Source organism: Scomber scombrus, chromosome 18 (assembly GCF_963691925.1).
Source record: "Scomber scombrus chromosome 18, fScoSco1.1, whole genome shotgun sequence".
Taxonomy (NCBI): Eukaryota; Metazoa; Chordata; class Actinopteri; order Scombriformes; family Scombridae; genus Scomber; species Scomber scombrus.
The window spans coordinates 14528135-14548041 of NC_084987.1; the positions used below are offsets into that span (position 1 = coordinate 14528135).

At 38.6% G+C, this 19907-nt stretch overlaps 1 protein-coding gene and 1 long non-coding RNA gene across 2 annotated transcripts; both read right to left on the bottom strand.

The window, feature by feature from the left end:
- Positions 1-9226: 9226 nt before the first annotated feature.
- On the bottom strand, positions 9227-16764 carry LOC134000130 (centriolar coiled-coil protein of 110 kDa-like). Its single transcript, XM_062439443.1, has 13 exons — positions 16600-16764; positions 15192-15320; positions 13038-14253; positions 12701-12822; positions 12401-12578; positions 11774-11883; positions 11524-11640; positions 11294-11395; positions 11095-11211; positions 10686-10759; positions 10498-10563; positions 10322-10381; positions 9227-9921 (listed from the first exon to the last, which is right to left on the bottom strand). Exons 1-13 carry the CDS (start codon positions 16762-16764, stop codon positions 9846-9848), a joined length of 2532 nt encoding a protein of 843 aa, XP_062295427.1. The 3' UTR covers positions 9227-9845.
- Positions 16765-18852: 2088 nt separating this feature from the next.
- On the bottom strand, positions 18853-19290 carry LOC133999188 (uncharacterized). The gene is made up of 3 exons (XR_009927375.1): positions 19175-19290; positions 18971-19089; positions 18853-18866 (listed from the first exon to the last, which is right to left on the bottom strand). It is a non-coding gene; the product is annotated as an uncharacterized LOC133999188 (long non-coding RNA).
- Between the last annotated feature and the right edge of the window lie 617 nt (positions 19291-19907).

Here is a 19907-nt window from a genome sequence, read left to right on the forward strand (position 1 = left end):
AAGATTGTCTAATTCTTCTGTAAAACCATATAAATATTCTTATCTTGATGACATATGTTTCAGTTGATTTTATTTATATAGCAATTTAAAAAGCAAACAGATTTTGAATATATACACATTCAAGCATATAGACATATATATGTGCATAACACATGTTGGTAAAAGATTAAAAAAAAGAAACATGTTTGAATACAATTAAACGCCAGTGAATAAAAGTGAGTATTAAGGTGCATCTTGAAAGCATTACCAGACCCAGTTGTTTGCCCTTCAAACAGCAGCAGGTCTGCTCGGTACACCTGCAAACAGCTTTTAAAGGTTATTGGCAGGTAGGTTGTTCTTGCATTGTGGGGAAGTCGCCACAGTTCCTCTGTGGATTCAAGCGTCTCAGTTCCTTCTGTGTCTTCATGTAATCCCAGATTGCCTTGATGATGTTGAGATCAGTGCTTTATGATGGCCATACCACCTGTTGAAGGACTCATTGCTCCTCTCAATCAAAATAGTTGTTCATGATTCTGGCTTTATGTTTGGGGTCACTGTCATGCTGCAAAACATATTGAGGACTGATCAGATACCTCTCTGATGGTATTGAGTAATGGATAAGAATCTAAACATCTATAGTGACTAAAACTTTTTCACAGCAGGAGGGTTGTGACTGAAATGTTATGAATTATCAAGACACTACGATGGAGTAAAACCATTGCACAGTGTATGATGAGGGTTGATCGAAATGTTATGTTCCATTTAACCACTGATAAATGTTTGTCAGGGAGATATTCATATGAATATGAAACATGACATCTTCACTCAAAATTACTGCTGGTGCTCCTCAGTGTTTAATGAGCATTCAGTAGGATTGACAACATTAATATCAGTGGTATGAAACCAGAAAAGCACACACAGATTATGTTGCAGTAAAACATGTTCAGCAGGTGCTTTAAGGGCAGTTCACTTCAGGGCAAACTGATTTGCTTTCAGTTTGCATGATTTATTTTCTGTTTTGGATGTGTGCAATGATGACACATCTGCTGTTGACTGCTGACACTGTACACCAGGAAGAAATAAATGATGTTTGCACGCAATAAGAACAAACAACAAGATTTAAGATTAGAACAGAATTCATTTGGGATCTTGTTACTGCAACACTTGATGCAGTATATCTACACCATATTAGTCTTTCTACAAATACTTAAAAATATTTGTAATCAGTGATAATTTCCAAATCAGAATCACACTATGAACAAAGGTAAAAAAAATCATTAACCTGTACAAGCATATTTGCAGATACATAATGATGTGATAGAGTCATTAAGTTTTTTTCTAAGGCAACACTCAAAGTCTAAACATGTTCTAGACCATTTCTAACCTTTTATGAATCATATCTAACCTGGTTATGCCGTGTTATAGTTATTCAATTAACATGACATTAAAAGAATATCAATATTAAGATCCTAAAAAGTTTAAGTTCAGTTTACCCAAATTACGAAAAGACATTAAAAACGAAAACTGCTTCTTCATTACAAATTAGTTCCCATGACAAATGTTGATAGTAAAGTCTATGTATCTATGGAAAGACGTGTTGCTGTTGAGATCATCAATTATCGGCTATGATATTCTAAAGCTTCGAGCAGCAAGTTCAAGCGAAGGTTTTAGGTGCCCATACCTCAAACCTCAGCACAAAAAATTAAACATCTGCACGGCCAGACACCACATTAGAATTCACCATTTATTTTTTTCCTTTAATGATGCCAAGACAGTTCTTAAATATGGAAAATAGTTGCATCTGTGGTGAATTTGATTTCAGACTTAAGTTTAATACTGAGGCAAATGTATGAGTCAGTGCAATGTCTGGATGCCCTCTAAAACGGCAGCTTATTTTTGAAGGGCTCACAAAAGTAGTTTTATCCTGTAGTGTGTAATGGTGTTGGTTTCATGTTGAGACAAGACTGAAGCAATCAGGCCGGTACAACCTGTTTTTTAATCTCACACATCATTATCAAGTAGGGATATGTGGAGCCACACAGTCACAGCTGGCCACTTGCCAGAGTCAACACACAGAGCAAGGACAATCAAATAAAAACACCATCTAACAATCCTGCAGCTTTGGTTGAAAATAGATGTATTAAACACGTAAAATATACGAAATAAATGCCTGTGTGATGCTGGTATGTGGCATTTATAGAAATACCACATACCAGCATCACACAGGCATTTATATATTATATCACACATAATTACAAAATCTAGTGGCATCCTGTTATTGTTATGACTTATTGAACCACGTGATCTCTGTCAGCATAGGTAGGGGAGTGAATGAAGGAGTGAGGCATAAATATTCAGAGCACCAGAGGAGTTGCAAACATCAGAAAAGTGGAAAAGACTAAATGTAAGTACCTCTTAAACAGAAAATACTGTTGTACCATTGATTCAATCAAGTGAAATATTTTACTACATTTAAATGCTTATGCTGTTTTTCCTATTTTTGTTTATAAGGGCAGTGCTAGTTATGATAATGTATACACAAGAATAAAATGACCTGAATTTCCAATTCAATACAATATTTCACATAATCTGACGTGAAGGGTTGAGCAATGCCAGTTTTGTTGCTTGCAAATACAAGGCGACAAGTGCCTCGGAGCTTGGGTGTAGATTTAGATATGTTTCTAGTAGAAACATGTTCAATCAATGAATGAATGTTGAGATGTTGCTTAATTGTCCTACCATTTCTCATAGTCATAACTACTCATAGTGTTGCCTGTAAGATGTATTTATAGTTGCCAGGTTTGTTTGTTTTTTTTTGCAAAAAGTGCGTAATCATGATAAAAGGTGAAAGAGGGGGCACAGAAAACAGGTAAAAAGGTGTTGTTAATTGAAGAACTTTATTAATATGGCCAATTAAAAAAAAATTTAAAAAAATATTTTATTAAAGAAGAATTAGTCAGTGATAGATGAACATATTTTCCTTTCCCTATTCAAAGAGAACATGAAATTGATGGGTCATTATTAGCCTACAATGTGTAAGACCAATTAGCCACACCTTGTCCAACTGATCCAACTGCTGGCAGCATGGCAGACATCTGAGCCACACAGGAGTAAAGGCATTAATGAAACAAGTGCCTATGAATATTGCAACTGAAAGAGATCTACAGATCAAAGGTCTATTTTTGAAACAGTGCACAACTCAACCTGTCAATCAAACTTAACACAAACATTTCTGCACACATAGCTGCTGCATTAAAAAGCCACCAGCTCTACCAGCTAATCAAGCTTACAGAGAAGTAATGAGATATCTTCTGTTCAAAACATTTCTCCTAGTTTTATCATTTCAATAAGTTTTAAATATTATATTACACAGTATCACATTTGTATTATATGTATCAGCTTTTTCCAGTTCTGTATTGAAGCTATATGTTTACACTGCGCAAAGTATCTACTAAGACTCTTTGTTTTTATAGCTGCACCATTCTATCATATGTTATTAGATGTCTTGGACCAGGACCAGGATAGGTTAAGGTAACATTCGAAAGCATTGTTAAAATAGTGTCAGGATAGAGGTATAGTAGTAATTTGATTGTTTTTTGGCCAGTACTGAAAAAGTCTGGCTGATTTAAACAATAATTGCTTCCCATTTTGAGTTTTGACTAGCCCAACTGCAGGTCATCAGGGTTTAAGAGGTTAAAAGCAATTTAAGCAATGTGTCTCTATGTATAAAATGTTGTTTTAAAATGTGCTAACATGCTCTGTCTCCCTGTCACACCTTGACTTGAATTTTAGGATTGTCATTGTTCAATAGCAATTGTACTGTATTGTATTAACCAATCAATAATAATTGTTTAACATTTTACAGCGGGTTTTCATGGAGACACCCAACTTCGTCCGGGACAAATTAACTGAGTGGGGCTTCAGTGAATTCATAGAGAGATTTGAAGGTACTGCATTAATACTCTGCTGTGGTGAGAACAATTGCATCTGTAATCAATGACAAAATTGCAGGGAAAACAACGACATACTGTTGATTTTTGTATGAATATTTGAAAGCCACAAAATCTCTTCTCAAAGACCCAAAGTGGAAAAAATTCAGCTTCAGAAAAAGTGAAAGGTGAAATTTGCATGTACATATTCAGTCAGTCAGGACACCTCACAGTGTACAATAGTAACAATATAAGTATCTCCACATGTAGAAATAAATAAATCCACATCATCAAATAGATTTTTCTTCTTGAAAATAAGAACCAGTGTTATATCATCGAGTTTAATCTGATTGTTTATTTTATTCCAGATGAAGGCATTGACAAGGAGACTTTCCTTTGTCTTGGAGATTCAGACAGCATCAATGTCTTGATTCCTAAAATTGGACCAAGAGTGAAGTTCAGAAAGAGACTCAAAGAATCCTTGCAGGTAATGTGCTCTACTGAGAAGATTCCGTGTACTTATAGGCTATCTAAAGTCATCTGACATAAAAATGTAAAAAGAATGATATCCAACATAGAAATGTCAGAGTTTATGCAGGACTTTAGCCTCTATAGCTTTGGAAAAAAATACATTAAATTATCATACTTTTATACAAAAGTGTCATTTTATCAGCTTTCCAATCGTGTCTTATGTCTGTTAGCAGCTGCTGTAATTAATTTAAGCAATCACAGCAAATTATGTAACTTAATTGCTGGGTATACAGAAACTGCAACTTCAGTTTCTTACATCCATGTTTCAGACAATTTTCCACATTTTAACATATATTCTAATAATGATTTATTGAGTAGAATCATGCATTATAACTGTTTTAAGCAATTCCATTTTCCGCTTCTGCAGAGGATTCCCATGGAGACATCTGAGTTTGTCCAGGATAAATTAACTAAATGGGGTCTCAGTGAGTTAATTCCGAGATTTGAAGGTAAACATACATTGAAGGGCAATAACACTGTATCCCTGATATTTTCTATATGTGAATGTTGATAGGAACCAACCACGTTTCATATAAATATATTTTTAATTTCAGATGAAGGAATTGACAAGGAGTCTTTCCTAAGTCTTGAAGAGTCAGGCAGCCTCAACGTCTTGATTCCTAAAACTGGACCAAGAGTAAAATTCAGAAAAAGACTCAAAGAATACTTGCAGGTAATGTGCTACTGTGTGTCTGAAAGATTAAGAACACTGGTCACTTGTGTTGGCATTAATGTTTCTTTCACAATTTATAGGAGCTGTGTAAGTTTGCACAAAAAGTGATGTATATTAACAAAGGCAGAGGCAAAAATGAACTGCAGCTTAAGCTGAAGCAACAAAAAAAATAAAATCTGCAGCCCCACAGCAAGCTGCCACCTACTCTCCCCCCTACTTAACTCAATAGAACGCTGACTTTTTACCTTCTCAGCCCCACCCACCTGGAACATACATTTCAGGGTACCAAAAGGTGACACCATGCTGTCGAAACATGAACAACAACATTGGTGAAGAATTGTTGTTAATTATTTCTGTTAACAACCACAAATTTCTACCTACTTTGATGTTAAACTTTTCATTTGGGTCATATGTGGAAAAGCTATTGAGGCACCAGTCAACATTTGTGTCAGTATGTGCTCATGAAGCAAGTGCTAAATTTAAGCATGTCTCCCCCCTGCAGGCCCTGAAACAACGACACGATGATACTCCTGAAATGATTGACACTGACACAAATTCGGACCAAGAGGATTGCTTTGAAATGGTTAGTTCTTCTTCAGTAGGTTCAGAAACATTCAGCATGTGCAAAGTCAGTGTGAGGGACTGTCGCTGTCAAAAAATAACTTCTTATCTAATTGGAGGTTATGGCCGTGGCTTTATGTATCAATTAGCACGCTCAATACTTGATATAGGTTCTAATTACCTGTCGTTATATGCAGGACACAACTATTTTTCCATGGAACTTTGAATCTACTTCAGCAACAGATTCTGACACGCACACTGGCAATGAAATGGTAAGATGTTATACCGTCCGTTTCTGTTGACACATATACTTAAAATTAAGCATATGATAATGAAAATATTTGTTGTTATTGTTGTGTTTTTATTGCAGACAGAGGAACCAATTTACCCTGGTGCCACAGTAACTCAAGGACAAGGCCTGCTTGCTGTTATACTCTTCATTCTGCGTCACCATCTAACAGCTGCACAGGATGATTTAATGGCTTTACTAACTCTTCTCATTCCTAACCTGGTTCTCACAGCTAAGTATCTCTCTGATAAGATTCCTGCTGTGTCTACTGTATTTTATTGTGAGAACTGTCAAAACTCCATGGGAAAAGATCCTATTAATGGTTGTTGTTTACACTGTGGCACAACGTTCAACAAAAGTAACAGTACAAAAAGTGGACACTTTTTTTGGTTCACATCGCTGAAAGACCTTCTGAAAAACATCCTTAAAAATCACGGCACTGAGTTGTTACCTAAGATTATCAAACATGGACATGACATTACAGATGTGATGGATGGGAGGATGTACCAGAATCTGCTTAAACGAGGATTACTGGCTGAAGATGACCTTACACTGTCCTGGAATTGTGATGGCGTACCAATTGACTCATACTCAATTTGGCCCCTTCAGTTTACTATTAATGAACTTCCTTACACACAAAGAAAGGAAAACGTGATAGTAGCAGGACTTTGGTTTGGCCGAAAAAACCCTAACATGAACACATTTCTAAAGCCTTTCATAGATGAATGTTGCAGCTTAGCCCGAAATCCATTTCAGTGGATAGACAACAATGGCACTGTTCACTCCTCAAAAGTCTTCACCTTGGTTTGTTCCTCGGACGCTGTAGCGAGACCACTCCTACGGAATTGCAAAAGATTCAATGGTGAATTTGGTTGTGACTGGTGTTTACACCCTGGCACAACAGTCAAAAAAGGCTCGGGATCCATGAGGTCCTACCCATATGATGAAGAGAAACAAGCTGCAAGGTCAGATGGAATCTTTAGGGGTGACGCAATACAGGCTGATAAGACTTGCACCCCAAAAAATGGAGTGAAGGGATTGTCCCTGCTTTCCCTGCTTCCCTTGTTCGACATTGTTTTTGGATTTGTACCAGACTACCTGCACTCAGTTCTACTTGGCGTGTCCAGACAGCTTATGTCACTGTGGTTGAATCAAGATGATAATACGAAACCTTGGTATATAGGTCAACAGATTTCACAACTGGACTCCCGTCTTCTCCGTTTAAAGCCGCCATTAGAAATAACCAGATCCCCACGGTCATTCAAGTATATTGAGTACTGGAAAGCATCGGAGTGGCGAGCATTCCTTTTATTTTATGCTATCGCAGTCCTGCCAGGTGTGCTGCCTCCTATGTATGTGCAACATTTTTTTCTCCTGTCATTTAGTATGCACATTCTGTTACAAACATCCATATCCCAGCATGAACTTCACATGGCCCATGAGTACTTGGTACTCTTTGTAGTGAAAATGAAAGAATTATACGGTGAAGAAAATGTGACTTTCAACTGCCATCAGTTGATCCACTTAACTGAAAGTGTGCAGAACTGGGGGCCTCTCTGGGCAACATCAACATTCAGTTTTGAGAGAAACAATGGAAATTTAAGGGCTCTTCTTAGGAGCATCCCACCCCAAGAAATGTATAAAACCTTTGTCCTTTGGCAGTACATACCCAGACACCTTGGTTATTTAGTTTTTGACCGAAATTCACATTTTGACAAGTTATTAGCCAAGCTTCCACTAATGAATAACAGCAGTGGCTCTTACAAAGCCTTCGGAGAGTCTCGCCATCTGGATCTCATCGGACCTTTAAAACTAACAATAGAAGAACTCTTAAATCGGCAACTTACTATCAGATCAGTAGAAGCTTATGACGGCTTCACTTGTCAAGACACTGCTTATCACTCTAGAAACTGTGAAGAGAAAACAGATTTTGCTATTCAGTTCAAGAATGGGTGCTGCGGGGAATTATCTTCACTTTTACTTTTGAAGGAGAACTGTGTATGCACATCCAACTGTTTGTGCCAGTCTATTCCAGTGATTGAGGTCCACCTGTATGAAATCCAGCCTGATACACTGTTCACCAATGTAAGTCCTTACAACACATCAAAGTCTATCGCAGTAAGAGTTGAAAGGACAGAGCGACCCAGAGCTTTCCACTTAGAGGATATCAGGTGTAAATGTATGTATGTGGATGGCTGGCTTGTTCCTTTACCAAACACATTGGAGAGATATTAAGTTTACAGCAGAGCGAAAGCTCTCCAAACTGCAGGGATTCAAATCTCTACATCATGGCACTGGGATATTTATAGCAAACAGAAACTTACAATTTTTATTTGAATAAAAAACACTTACACATATTTTTATAACTGCATTGCAAGAAGTGAAACTTTCATCGCAATGACACCATGTTGCAATAAAGAGAAGTAAGCACTTTTCAACACAGGATGCGATACTTTTGCGTCATATAGTAAAAATGTGCCTGTTAATAAGTGTCTACTGTAAGAACTGTTCTTGTTATTGCAACATCCTGTTACTGGGTTGAAAGTCTCACTTCTTGAAATGCAGTTGTCAAATTGTGTAACTTGCTTCACATAGGCAGCAGGTGTGGTCCACCACACAGTGGCTTTATGATCTAAATGTTGGTCTACATGAAATTAAAAATAATGTGTATAAATGTTTTTCTTAACAAATCCCTACTTGAAACCATTTACACCCTTGTATAACGTATACAATGGAGTACAACAACGTATAACTTGTTGAGGCAAGCCAGTTTCACCAATATCTTTACATTTAATCATGAAATCAGATTCCAAAAACTTCAAATCATTAAAGAATTTATTCTGTTCATAGAAAACTTAAAAAAAACAACTTTTTTCCAAAGGGAAGGCACAGCAAACAACATCTACACATTGAATACTACTGAAGCACAAGTATAAAGTCAATGTGGCAAATCAGCAGACAGTGTACCAATTAAGTAGTGTGTGCTTAGATAATCTGTCCATGTAAATATTTCCATGTAAATATTCTTATTTTCAGATTTGGACCTATATCGCAGTGGGAAATATGTGTGTGTGTGTGTGTGTGTGTGTGTGTGGCTTTAATAATTTACTTTGCTCAGTGAGTTTCAGGTGGAGGCACCACACTGTATGTCTGCTGTGTATCTCTTGTTATGTGAAGCTACAACAATGTATAACTGTGCCAATATGTAAACAAATACACTTGTTTGTTTTGTTTTTTGCATCAATTTAAGCCAACACACAGAGATGTCTCAGAGCATGAGAGCATAAACTCAGCACCATTAAATAAAGAAAGCATAAGCAGGTACTCCAAGCCCTTGAACATACATTTTTAAGTGACCTAATTACATATACTTAAATAGTTTGCATTTTTTGGCAACTAAATTGTGGACTGCTAAAACGGCACAGGTGTTTGTAAAGTTACTTGCAGATATAAGCACTATATTTTATGACTACAATTATATGCATGCTAAAATATTACAGATAGCAAAGGCATAGTTCTTAGGCACAGTTACTTTTTTCCCTTTAGCTCTAACTGTCTTCTAGCTTGCATGTATGTACAGCTACTTACCAAAAAAAATACCTACCAAGTCATTAAATACAGCAGCTACATGTGAGTTTTCTTGTATAACAATCAGTTAAGGACACTAAAAACTATTTGAGCAAGCTACCACAATAAAAAACAATGGCATTGTGATTGAGTATATTGGTGGCTTAAGTGCGATAGTGAATACAATCATCTGAATATCAGAGGGTAGATTAAACACAATCACCTTGTTAGCAGCGCTGACTGGAATATCAGTGGTCCAAGGTATTAAAAAGATTAAAAATTCAAGTTCACGGGTCAGGGGATGCTGTGTTACCCATCAACCCAGTGAGTGCTGCTTCTTCAGGTTATCTGAGCGCCTCACTCTTTCCTCTGGGGTTTTTCTGTACCAGCTCCTGAGAGAAAACATCCACAGTCATTACTTTAAAAACACAGGTTAAAGCTGAGTTTAAAGTTTCTGCACAATGTTGCCTTTAGTGACATGTTACTGAAATGATACTGGAATCAAAGTTCATTACTTAAAGCAACAAAACTTGACTGATGCAAGTTTGTTGTATGATTGTGCTGAGCTGCAAAATATAAACCAAGGAGCAGTTTTATGCATCGCCTTTGTTATGAGCATTGGCGTTGTTAAGCAGTGTAAATCAGGACAGCAGCAACAACAATCAACAACATTTTTGCAGATGAGTAGCAACCAAATAACATGAATAATAACATGGTTGTGTATGTGTTTAATGATAATTGCTCTCTGGCAGTAAGTTAAGCAAGGAAGAACAAGTCAAATTTCAAATTCACCCCTGACGGTTCAGCTGGTTTGAGACAGGAGAATTTTGCCCTTGGCTTGGCTTCAGAACTCTGTGAGGGGAAAAAAGAAGGCGTGTAGAGAACAGAAATAGACAGAAACTCAGGAAAATATTAAGCAATTTTTGTCTCTGCAAGGTGATAACAAAATGTTCAGTTACTTTCAGCACCTGTTGGTTGTGGGGCTCTTTGGCTTCTGCTGCATCTTCCTAGCCTGGGCTGGGGATTCACCAACCCTGATGGGTTACAAAATCCATACAATAAAAAGACTGCTGATCACTGGATCCAATCATTGAAAATATCAGCATCTAAAAGCAGATCCTATACAGCACCATTTTGTTCTTCTATCTCATATTACCTCTTTTTACGGTCCAGAGACCTCTGTGTGGCAGCAGACAGAACCCCTTTCTCCTTGGGGCACTTGGATTTCTCCTTTGGGTTCTACACAGTCAATGATTAGTTTAGATTTATAAAAGAGGTACGAAACAAAATATGTACAGTATAAAAAACATATTTGAAAGCCCTAAATGTCTGGATTTATACCTAGATGGACTTTACACTAACTGTCCAGAGACATGGATGACTGGCAAACTACAATATAAGCCCCCAACAAAAACATGAGCCTGCTTCATCATTCACCACATGTATTACAAACTCAAGTTGGTTTTTAAGTTTATACTCAAGGGTAAAAGAGTGAAAAGATATCTTTCAGGTCTTCCTGATTAAATATGTCTATGATTTATTATTGGCCTGTATTTTCAAGTTACCATGTCGCGTAACTTCCTCTCTGCACGGAGCTCTCTGTCCTGCTGCAGCAATGCTAATCGTTCCTCCAGAGGCATTTCAAAGAAGATTTCATGAATGTCATAAAGGGCTGCACGTAACTGAAGGATAAAAGACATACACACATAAATACAATGAAAGATGGACCTCTGCTGTCTATAGATAGCAACTGCACATTCATACCTGGGCTCTAACTCTCTCCTGCAGAGAGATATCTTGTGCTGAAAAGCTGCCCTTCTTCTGTGGAGCTTCAGTCTTGAATGAACGGATGAACTCTTGTGTATCCTGAGGAAACATATAGTACAGATTTATAAACTTTTTTTTTCTCAGTCAGCCACATGACAAATAATTCATTAATTGATTATTATACTTATTATAACTTAGTGTTTGTGTATATGTGAGTGTAATCTCACCACGATGGTCTGACGCAGGTGTTTGACCTTGTCTATTTTGAGCAGTCTGCGTGTGAGGAAGCCGCGAGTGATGGCACCAATTTGACACAATGCTCTCTGCTGTTCTGCTGTCAGAACCTGGGAACAAAACAAAAGGTGGAAATGTGACAACAGGAACACAGAGAGGGTTTGAGAAATAAATGTCTGAAAAAAAAGAACTGACACATAGAATCACCCTCTCACTATTACTTGTACACTAAGGTATACCCACCAGACTTAGCCTTGACCGAGGTTTGTTAGCTACCCAATTGGGTCCCCACACATAGACAGGAGGCTGGACAGAGGGAGAGGACACACTGGAACTGACAGGATTGGGAAAACCTGGAGAGAGACACAAAGAGATATTTTTAATTACATGCAGTAATACTGCTGTTTCTCTTGATATCAGAGACAGTGCACTGAAAAAAGCAAACCTTTACTGCAGTTATGGAAGTGACAGTATGCAAAAAAGTATAGTTATCTTAATCTCATCATTATTTCTATACCATACCATCTCCATAATTCTAAAACCTCCACCTTCCCTGGAAAAAAGTTGAAGATGTTAAAGTTCTTCAGAACAATATATGTGAAAGGTATAAATGTTACATTGTTTCTGAAAATCTGATTTACATACTACTTGCATGCCTATTACTAAGACCCATTGGAGATATAACTGTAGAATCCTTACAATAAATATTTTTTTATTTATTGTAAGTTAAAAGAGAAATGTTCTGTTGTTAATCATTCCAGAGTTGAAATACTAAGTTATTCATTCATCTCTGAGCATGCAGTCTTTTGTGACCAATAGTGTTTTTATTAAATTACAACACAATAGTAAGTGAGCATGGTGAAGTGGTACCTATACTGTGTCCAGGTGATCTTTCTGCTGGTGTGTGGGCAGGGCTTAGTCCAGGGCAAGAGGGGCTAACAGCAGGACAGCTGTCACTCACAGACCTGCGGTTCCACCGACAAGCATCCCCACTCAGAGGCCGCACACACTCCTGCTCCTTCAGCTTTCTCTCTGTCTCCTCCAACTCCTAACCACACACATACATGTACAAAATGACTAAAGTAAAGACAGATAACAGATAAAATCCAACACAAAAAATACATTTTTGGTACTATTTATAGTAGATTTTGTGTGATTCTATGCGCTGACCAGACGGAGGCGCTGTTGCTCTTTCTCCTGCTCAGCCAGGAGCAGAGACATCTGCAAGGCATGCTCCTCCTCCAGACGCCATTGCATGTCCTCAAGAGCGTGTGCTCGCCTCTGGGTCTCCTCTGTTGATGTGCACAAATGTACAAAATGATTTATCTTATAATTTTTAAAGATTTGTTTTATTGTTTTCCTTCCACTTTCTCTTATTCTTCGTCACTCTGGGACAAACATTGAGTGTAACAATTTAGTGTAAATTACTCAATACATTTAAATAAGTAAGTAAATACTGTATGTATTAAAGAAACTGTTCTATAAGTAAACATATATAGGGCTTCACCTGTCTCTCTGGCCTGTGCCTCGGCTGCATTTCTGAGCAGAGTTGGTGTGATCCTGCCATTGTGTGACACTCGAGGTTCGTCAGGCTCCATCTTGAGTTTGACCTGAGTCAAGTCAGGATTCACGCGGGGCCTCAGCAGGGATGGTGAGGGATTCTCTATCTCATATGACTGGTTCAAGGGGGCTACAGGGTTCCGCCAACTTGGGGCCAACCGTGTAATTCCTGCCATGAAACGAGGGACCCTCTCCTGGCTGCGGTCTATATGCTCAAGTCCAGAGTGGTATGTATGCAGCTGACTGTCCAAGGTGTGACAGCGCCTCCGAAATCCTGAAGCCAAAATATCATGGTGACCCATCGGGCTGGGCCCTGAGGTGTTGACAGGGCTACAGACCTCCTGCACTGGACTGGTACCACAATGGCTGGATCGACGATTGCCACTACTGCTAACACCTACCCCACTTTCAATCCCCATTGGGCCCCAGTGATCAGGGGACCTTGTGGCCCCTGAGAATACTTCTCCCCAGTCCACCATGCCAGCACCTTCCCCTGACCTTACTGGGCTTCGGGGAATAAGATCTGCTGGGCCGATGGGGAATGAGATATGGATGTTTCCTGTAGACACTGGGCGTGGTCTGCGTTTATGTGGTCGGGGACTAATGCTGGACTCTGGACTCGGGAGACGGACATACCGATCAGGTAGACTAGGGGAGAGGCTGGCAGATTGTTGGGGATTGGGATCGTACAGAGTTTGATGCTGGATCTGGACCTGAGGTGGGCCATTAGGGCTATGGTGCAGACTGAATCCAAACTCAACGCCTGTATTCCTTATGGAACTACAGGTCTTATTCTCCTGCTCAGAGACAGTCTCAGGCGGGGGCGTCCGAGTGACTGTGTGGACAGCTTTTGACCCCTGACTCTGCTCTCTCTTCACATACTCCCTTGATCGCTTGAGAAGGCTGTCCAAACTAATATCCTCCTCCTCCTCCTCTTCCTCCTCACTCTTCTCTTCTGTCTCCACCTTTACTTCCTCCACTGCCTTGTAGCCATTGAGAATGGCAGTATCAGAGCATGTAGAGGCAGTCTGATTGTTTGTTTGAAGCCCAAGTCCGGAGTCTCTAGTAAGTCCAGGTGAGTCAGTGACCAAAGTGTAGCCACTGACTGTCGCAGATTTAGAAACTGGCAATTTGTCAGCCTCTTCACTCGGAACTTTGTGTGCCTGTTTAAAGATTTTTTAAAAAAGTGATAACAACCAATCTTCAAATGATAAAACATCTAAAATGACAATAAAGAATGACTAGTTGATGGATTCCACTTCATCAAAACTGTATTGGTTTAAAGTAGTGTAGTTCATTCATCACTTACAAAAAATTGAAAGAAAAAATAAATCAGATAGTTCAGTGTTTAATATCTACCAAATGAAGTGTTTAAACTGGCATAATTCTATTTAGAATAACCCTGACCTAACTTTGCCCAAATCTTAACACTCCAACTTAAAAATGACTATGCAACCATACATTTAATCTTAACCTTGCTATTTCCATACCTATAACATCACCTGAAACATACTTCTGTCATCCTCTTAAAAAAACAGTCACATAATCACATTGGAGGTGGTAGTAAGTACAGACAATCAGACCAGACATTTCTCAAATACAGCAGATTTGCAAGTGGACAATATTGCTTTAGATGTTGAGGTGATAAAACAGGGACATTATCAGGTATAAATAGCAAAGTCTACTAGGTAAAGTGTTGGGTCAGATAACTTGTTTTCAAATCTGCAAATGTCTCAAGAGATTATGGGACAGATTAGTTATTGTGCTGTATTCTGTGACTGACACACAGACCTACATCACAGACGGGCCTATTTGAACATTTTAGATGAAGCTTGTTTATGAAAAGATTTTAAAAAATGACATATTTCTTCTTTTGTGAACAGAGAATAGTTGAATTGATATTGTATGTGTTCCATAAGTATCTGCTGTGTATGTAGCATTTACTGTACCTGCTCTTTCTTGGTTGTTTGATTTCACCTATTCATTATACTGTAAGCCATACTTGTATTGATTTCGCAAAATATGTTGTACTCAATTGTCCACTGGATCCTCTACCAGACCACACCTGGGCTTGTGACCAAGACCACACTGTTATACTGACCTGAGCTTGGTCCAGTATGTCTTGAACCCGGGCCAAAAGCTTGTCTCTCTGCTTGCTCTGCATGTCCAACTCCAGCTGGACTGCCCTCTGTCTGTAGTCACACATCTCATTGCGTTGCTCTACACTCAACTGGAAAAAGGAAATGCACATTGATTTTCAAAACTGATTCAAATCTCACTTGAGCTTTTTCATTTGAACAGATTCTGGCAATATTACATCTCACATGAGCAGAGATTTGTCGAAAAGTATTTATGATGAGGTTTTAAATGAGCAAAATGTATTTTTTGAAGTTTGTTTGTGCTTTATTTTTAGTTACTGCTGATAACAATCATCCTACTTCCAGTATATTTTTGTGTCTCCTTTATTTGAGTGGATGAGAAATCTTCAAAAGCCCTGAGCCTCACACTGGCCCTGAAAACTAATTTTATCAGCAGTCGACAGCAGATGAATTCTCCTGACTAACATCAAACTGACTTAATGATCTCCTCTCTCTTTCCCCTGCCAACTGCTGATCTAATTGAGGCTAGGCAGCCCACGTGCTTCAGACATATGACATAGGTCTCACAAATAAATAGGCGTGTTATCCTAAATGTTACCTTTATCATTTTAACCTTTTGTAGGTCTGCTCAACCGTTTGGTAGAGGTCACTTTGTGTCATGATATCTGGTCAAAAACAAAATCTATTTAAATTTTTGTGCAATCTTTACCACTTGTATGAGTATGTATGTAATGCACAAAAGACCATCAGATTGCATTATGGTTGCTAGATATAGGTTGTGCTAGTGTATAAATGAAGAACAACACAAATCACTGCTGACATAAGATCCTGCTGGAGACAGTTTTGAAGTTGAGTTTCATTTTTTCATCTTGTACATGAACAGAATGAGTCTCTAACATGTTTTTAAAACGTTTTGAACAAATTAGGTCTAAATGAGGTCTGTAGAAGACTGTAAAACATCAAATTTAGGGTCCACAAATCCATGTGTTATGTTGTCATGTCTTCAAAGAGGTAGGAAAGACAAAGAAATTATTTTTTTAATAGCACTTTCTTGATGTTACCTACAAAGGGTTAAATTGATGTTGTTTGATTGAAATGTGTATCATTACATTCTTACACTATGATTGAAAAGTGTGGGAAATACTTTCTGTTGCTAGATGCAAAATGGCGATACCAAAACAGAGCCACAGGAGGGCAGTCACAGATATAAAACCTACCTATGGAAACCAAACCTTTTGTCAAGTATAGCCACATTAAATGCACTGTACATCAAACCATCGGCAAACCTCCCAAAAACATCCATTAGATATGACTTCTGTCTACTTTTGATGTGGTAAGCTGTGTGATGTAGAAACTTGAATAGGCTAAGATAAATCTCTAACCCTTTAGCACATGCTGTAGCCTCCTTACCAGAGGTGAAAGCACTGCTTGTCCATGAAAGCGGATGACAGAGCAAGCCTTCAGGGAACACAGTGGCTCACATGTCCTCTTCTTGAATGTACCCTCCTCTTGCAGTATGGCCAGACTCCGCAGACAGAAGTCCTCATAGCTTTCCATCTCTCGACACCCACACATAGACTCTGAGTAGAAATCACACACCATGTAGCTTCATCACCCAGCTGTGAAATTAAATGGAGAGTGTGGAATTAGATGGATTGGACATGTGAGTTTAGACTGCACTGGGTGTGGATCGCTACAGGAAACAGTCTAGGCATCATAAGTGGACGAGCAGGACAACATAGCCTGCAACAAAAGAGGGTCTGTCTGCTCTTAGTGGTTTTATCACACTCATCACATTCCTGCCATTCCTGTCTATCAGACCTTGCTGGTAACTGACTTCCATATCTCATGGGAGAGGGGGGAATCGTGTGATCAATACAACCTCTTTCTCTGAAATGTATGTCAGCAAATAAACAGTACAGACCATTTAAAGACAGGCAGGGCGTCGAATAAAACATTGTTTCAATAACAAATGTATTGTGATCATCCCTCGCATGGATTTGAAAGCAAGGTGGTGAGCTCACGATGCTGCCTAGTGGTCTATAGTAGTTTAATTAACGTTACAGCAGCCAGCTACCCTCATTGATTGTTCCGTTTAGTGACAGCACAGCAGAGGTGGGAATGGTTTCTTTTTATATCCAGATATTACAGAGCAAGCTTGATACCAACAGTTTTAAATGTATAATCTGCCAGATAAGCGTTTGTTACCCAATCTATTGAGGGCAGAAAGACGTTTGAGTACAGATGTGCCCGGCTAAATGACAGATACGTCGTGCCATTTTCTTACCTTCACAGTGGATACAAAGTAACGTGTCCTCTCCTTCTCTCGCTTTTCTTCGGGTGAGTGTTACGAGACGCAAACATTTTTCAAGCAGGGAAACAGCATTGTGGTGGCTACAACACCTTTTTTTACGTTTCTCCCCTTCACCTCAGGCTGCCCATCATCATCTTCATCATCATTATTTTCGACTCTTCCGGGCTCCAACAGCGCCTCCTAGCAACAGCATGGAGAGGTTGCCAAATAAGGGAAGTAAAAGATGGACAGTGAGAAAAAGGGAGAGGAGTTTTTAGAAATAATTACCCACTATTAACATCTAGAATCCCCTAATTTGTGACAGATTAACTGGATAAGTGATTATCATGAAGATTAGTATTATTCTTATTCTTTATAAAACAAGGACCATGCACAAAAACAGTAATCTCACCATGAGAAGAGGTGGTTTATGCCAGATTTAGTTAATAGCCTATGTAATTTCCATCTGCCTTTATTTGAGTAAAAGTTTAGCACAGCCTTTTATATGTGGTAATGTGATTAAACACAAGTGAGTTTAGGAAGCACAAGCAGCAATAATTGTCTCAATTTTAGATTTTGACTCTTCAAGACGGGCCCTCAAGAATAGACCAATGGTCCACCTAAAGGTCTTTATGTCAGCTGATATTGTGCATTAGTAATACATAATCCAAAATTCACAAACAAATGTATAGCTAATTATACTGCCACAATAATTGCCAGTTTAAACCCAAGCGCCTACCTGTAGCTCCTTGGGGACACTGCAGGGACCATTTTGGTATTCCAGATTTGGGATTATCATTATCTAAGCACTTTCGCACAACCTAGGTAAGAATGCAATTTGTCTCTTGTTCAGATAATTAAAGTTTATAATGCACACATATATAGGGATTTCAAAGGAATGATCTGGATTGGCTGTGGTGAGGTTGGAACGATCATGCACACGTTATGGATTTACCTTGATGTAAAGAAGTTCTGGATGAATGTAATTGTAATCATCTGTTATGTCAAATGTGCCAGCTATATGTTTACTTAAGAAACAACTTGAGAATGAAGCAAAAGAAAACACAGTACCTAATAACAACTGAATTAAGGCAGTAAAACAGTCAGTCATAATGAAATGGAAACCACAGATAAAGGTCAGCTCAGGGCGACACGTGTTTCCATCTTTCAATGATGTCTTTATTTATACTGACAATTAAAACCGACCATCATGACAACAAGTCTCACACATTCAGTTGCAAGCAATACGACATTTCTCTTTTCACAGCTCATCTTTTGAGTGCACAGGTGAACCTGAATGTATAGGTTTAGCAATGCGCACATTTTCCTTGTTTTTCCAAAGCAGAGCATCAATGTCACTTTCTGTGAAGGTGGTTTTGGATCCCTGCCACAAAAGTGAAATACAGTTTATTAAAACACTGAAATAATCAGGTGAATTACTGGTGCATATTTATTTTTATTTTTTTCTCCAATAAAGCCACAGCTTACCTCAAAAGACTGGCGTTTCACCCCGACACATGCTGTGGACTGCTCATAGCACAAGACTACACCAAAATGCTTTGGTTCCTTATTCACCAAAGCTGCATGGAAATTGTCGTAGTGAGAATCTGAAGGAGGATTCAAGAAAAAAATGATTAATTAGGCTGAAAGAATATGTGCAAAACAACTGTGACTGTCACAAACTGATCTTACCCAGCAAGTGTATGCAGTAGGATGTCATTTTGTCTTTGGAGGATTGGCCATGTTTATAGGACAGCAGTTTGTCACACACACCCCCACTGATGAGGTGCTCAATGACTGCCTGTCTGCTCTCAGCTGGGGTTTCCTTCAGGGCTTCCTCAATCTCTGGAGGCAGTAAACAAAGTCACATGATGAACAAATTGCACTTGGTTATAAGAAACCCATTTGGTGATTATTCAGTGTGTATCATTTTTATTTTTTATTATTATTATTTTATTTTTTCTATTGCTTCTACTGTAGCTCTGAGGCAGGTTGATCAGTTGTGCACCATACCTTGTGCTACTGTTAGACAACTCTCACAGTAGGCATCTGTTAAAAAGAGTCAACAGTCAACAGAATTAGAAGGACACATCAACAGAAACCACGACAAGCAAAATTACAAAAACTATCACAACTGAGGACACCTAAGCTAGCAGTAGCATTTCATTTACTTACAGCGGTCTATGTCTTCAGGCTGTACAGGAAGAAGGTAGAACATACACATTACAAAAATTGAGATTTTCATAGTAAGTGACTGGAGATCCACCGTCTACACGATCAAAAGCACTCTAAACACTAGGAAAGACACGAGTCACAGAGTCAGGCTAAATCATCTTCCTTTTCACATAATGTGGTCACGTGATTTCAGGGACAATGGGATCACATCACCATCATTCCACGGGTGACAACTGTCCAGTTTTTCAGG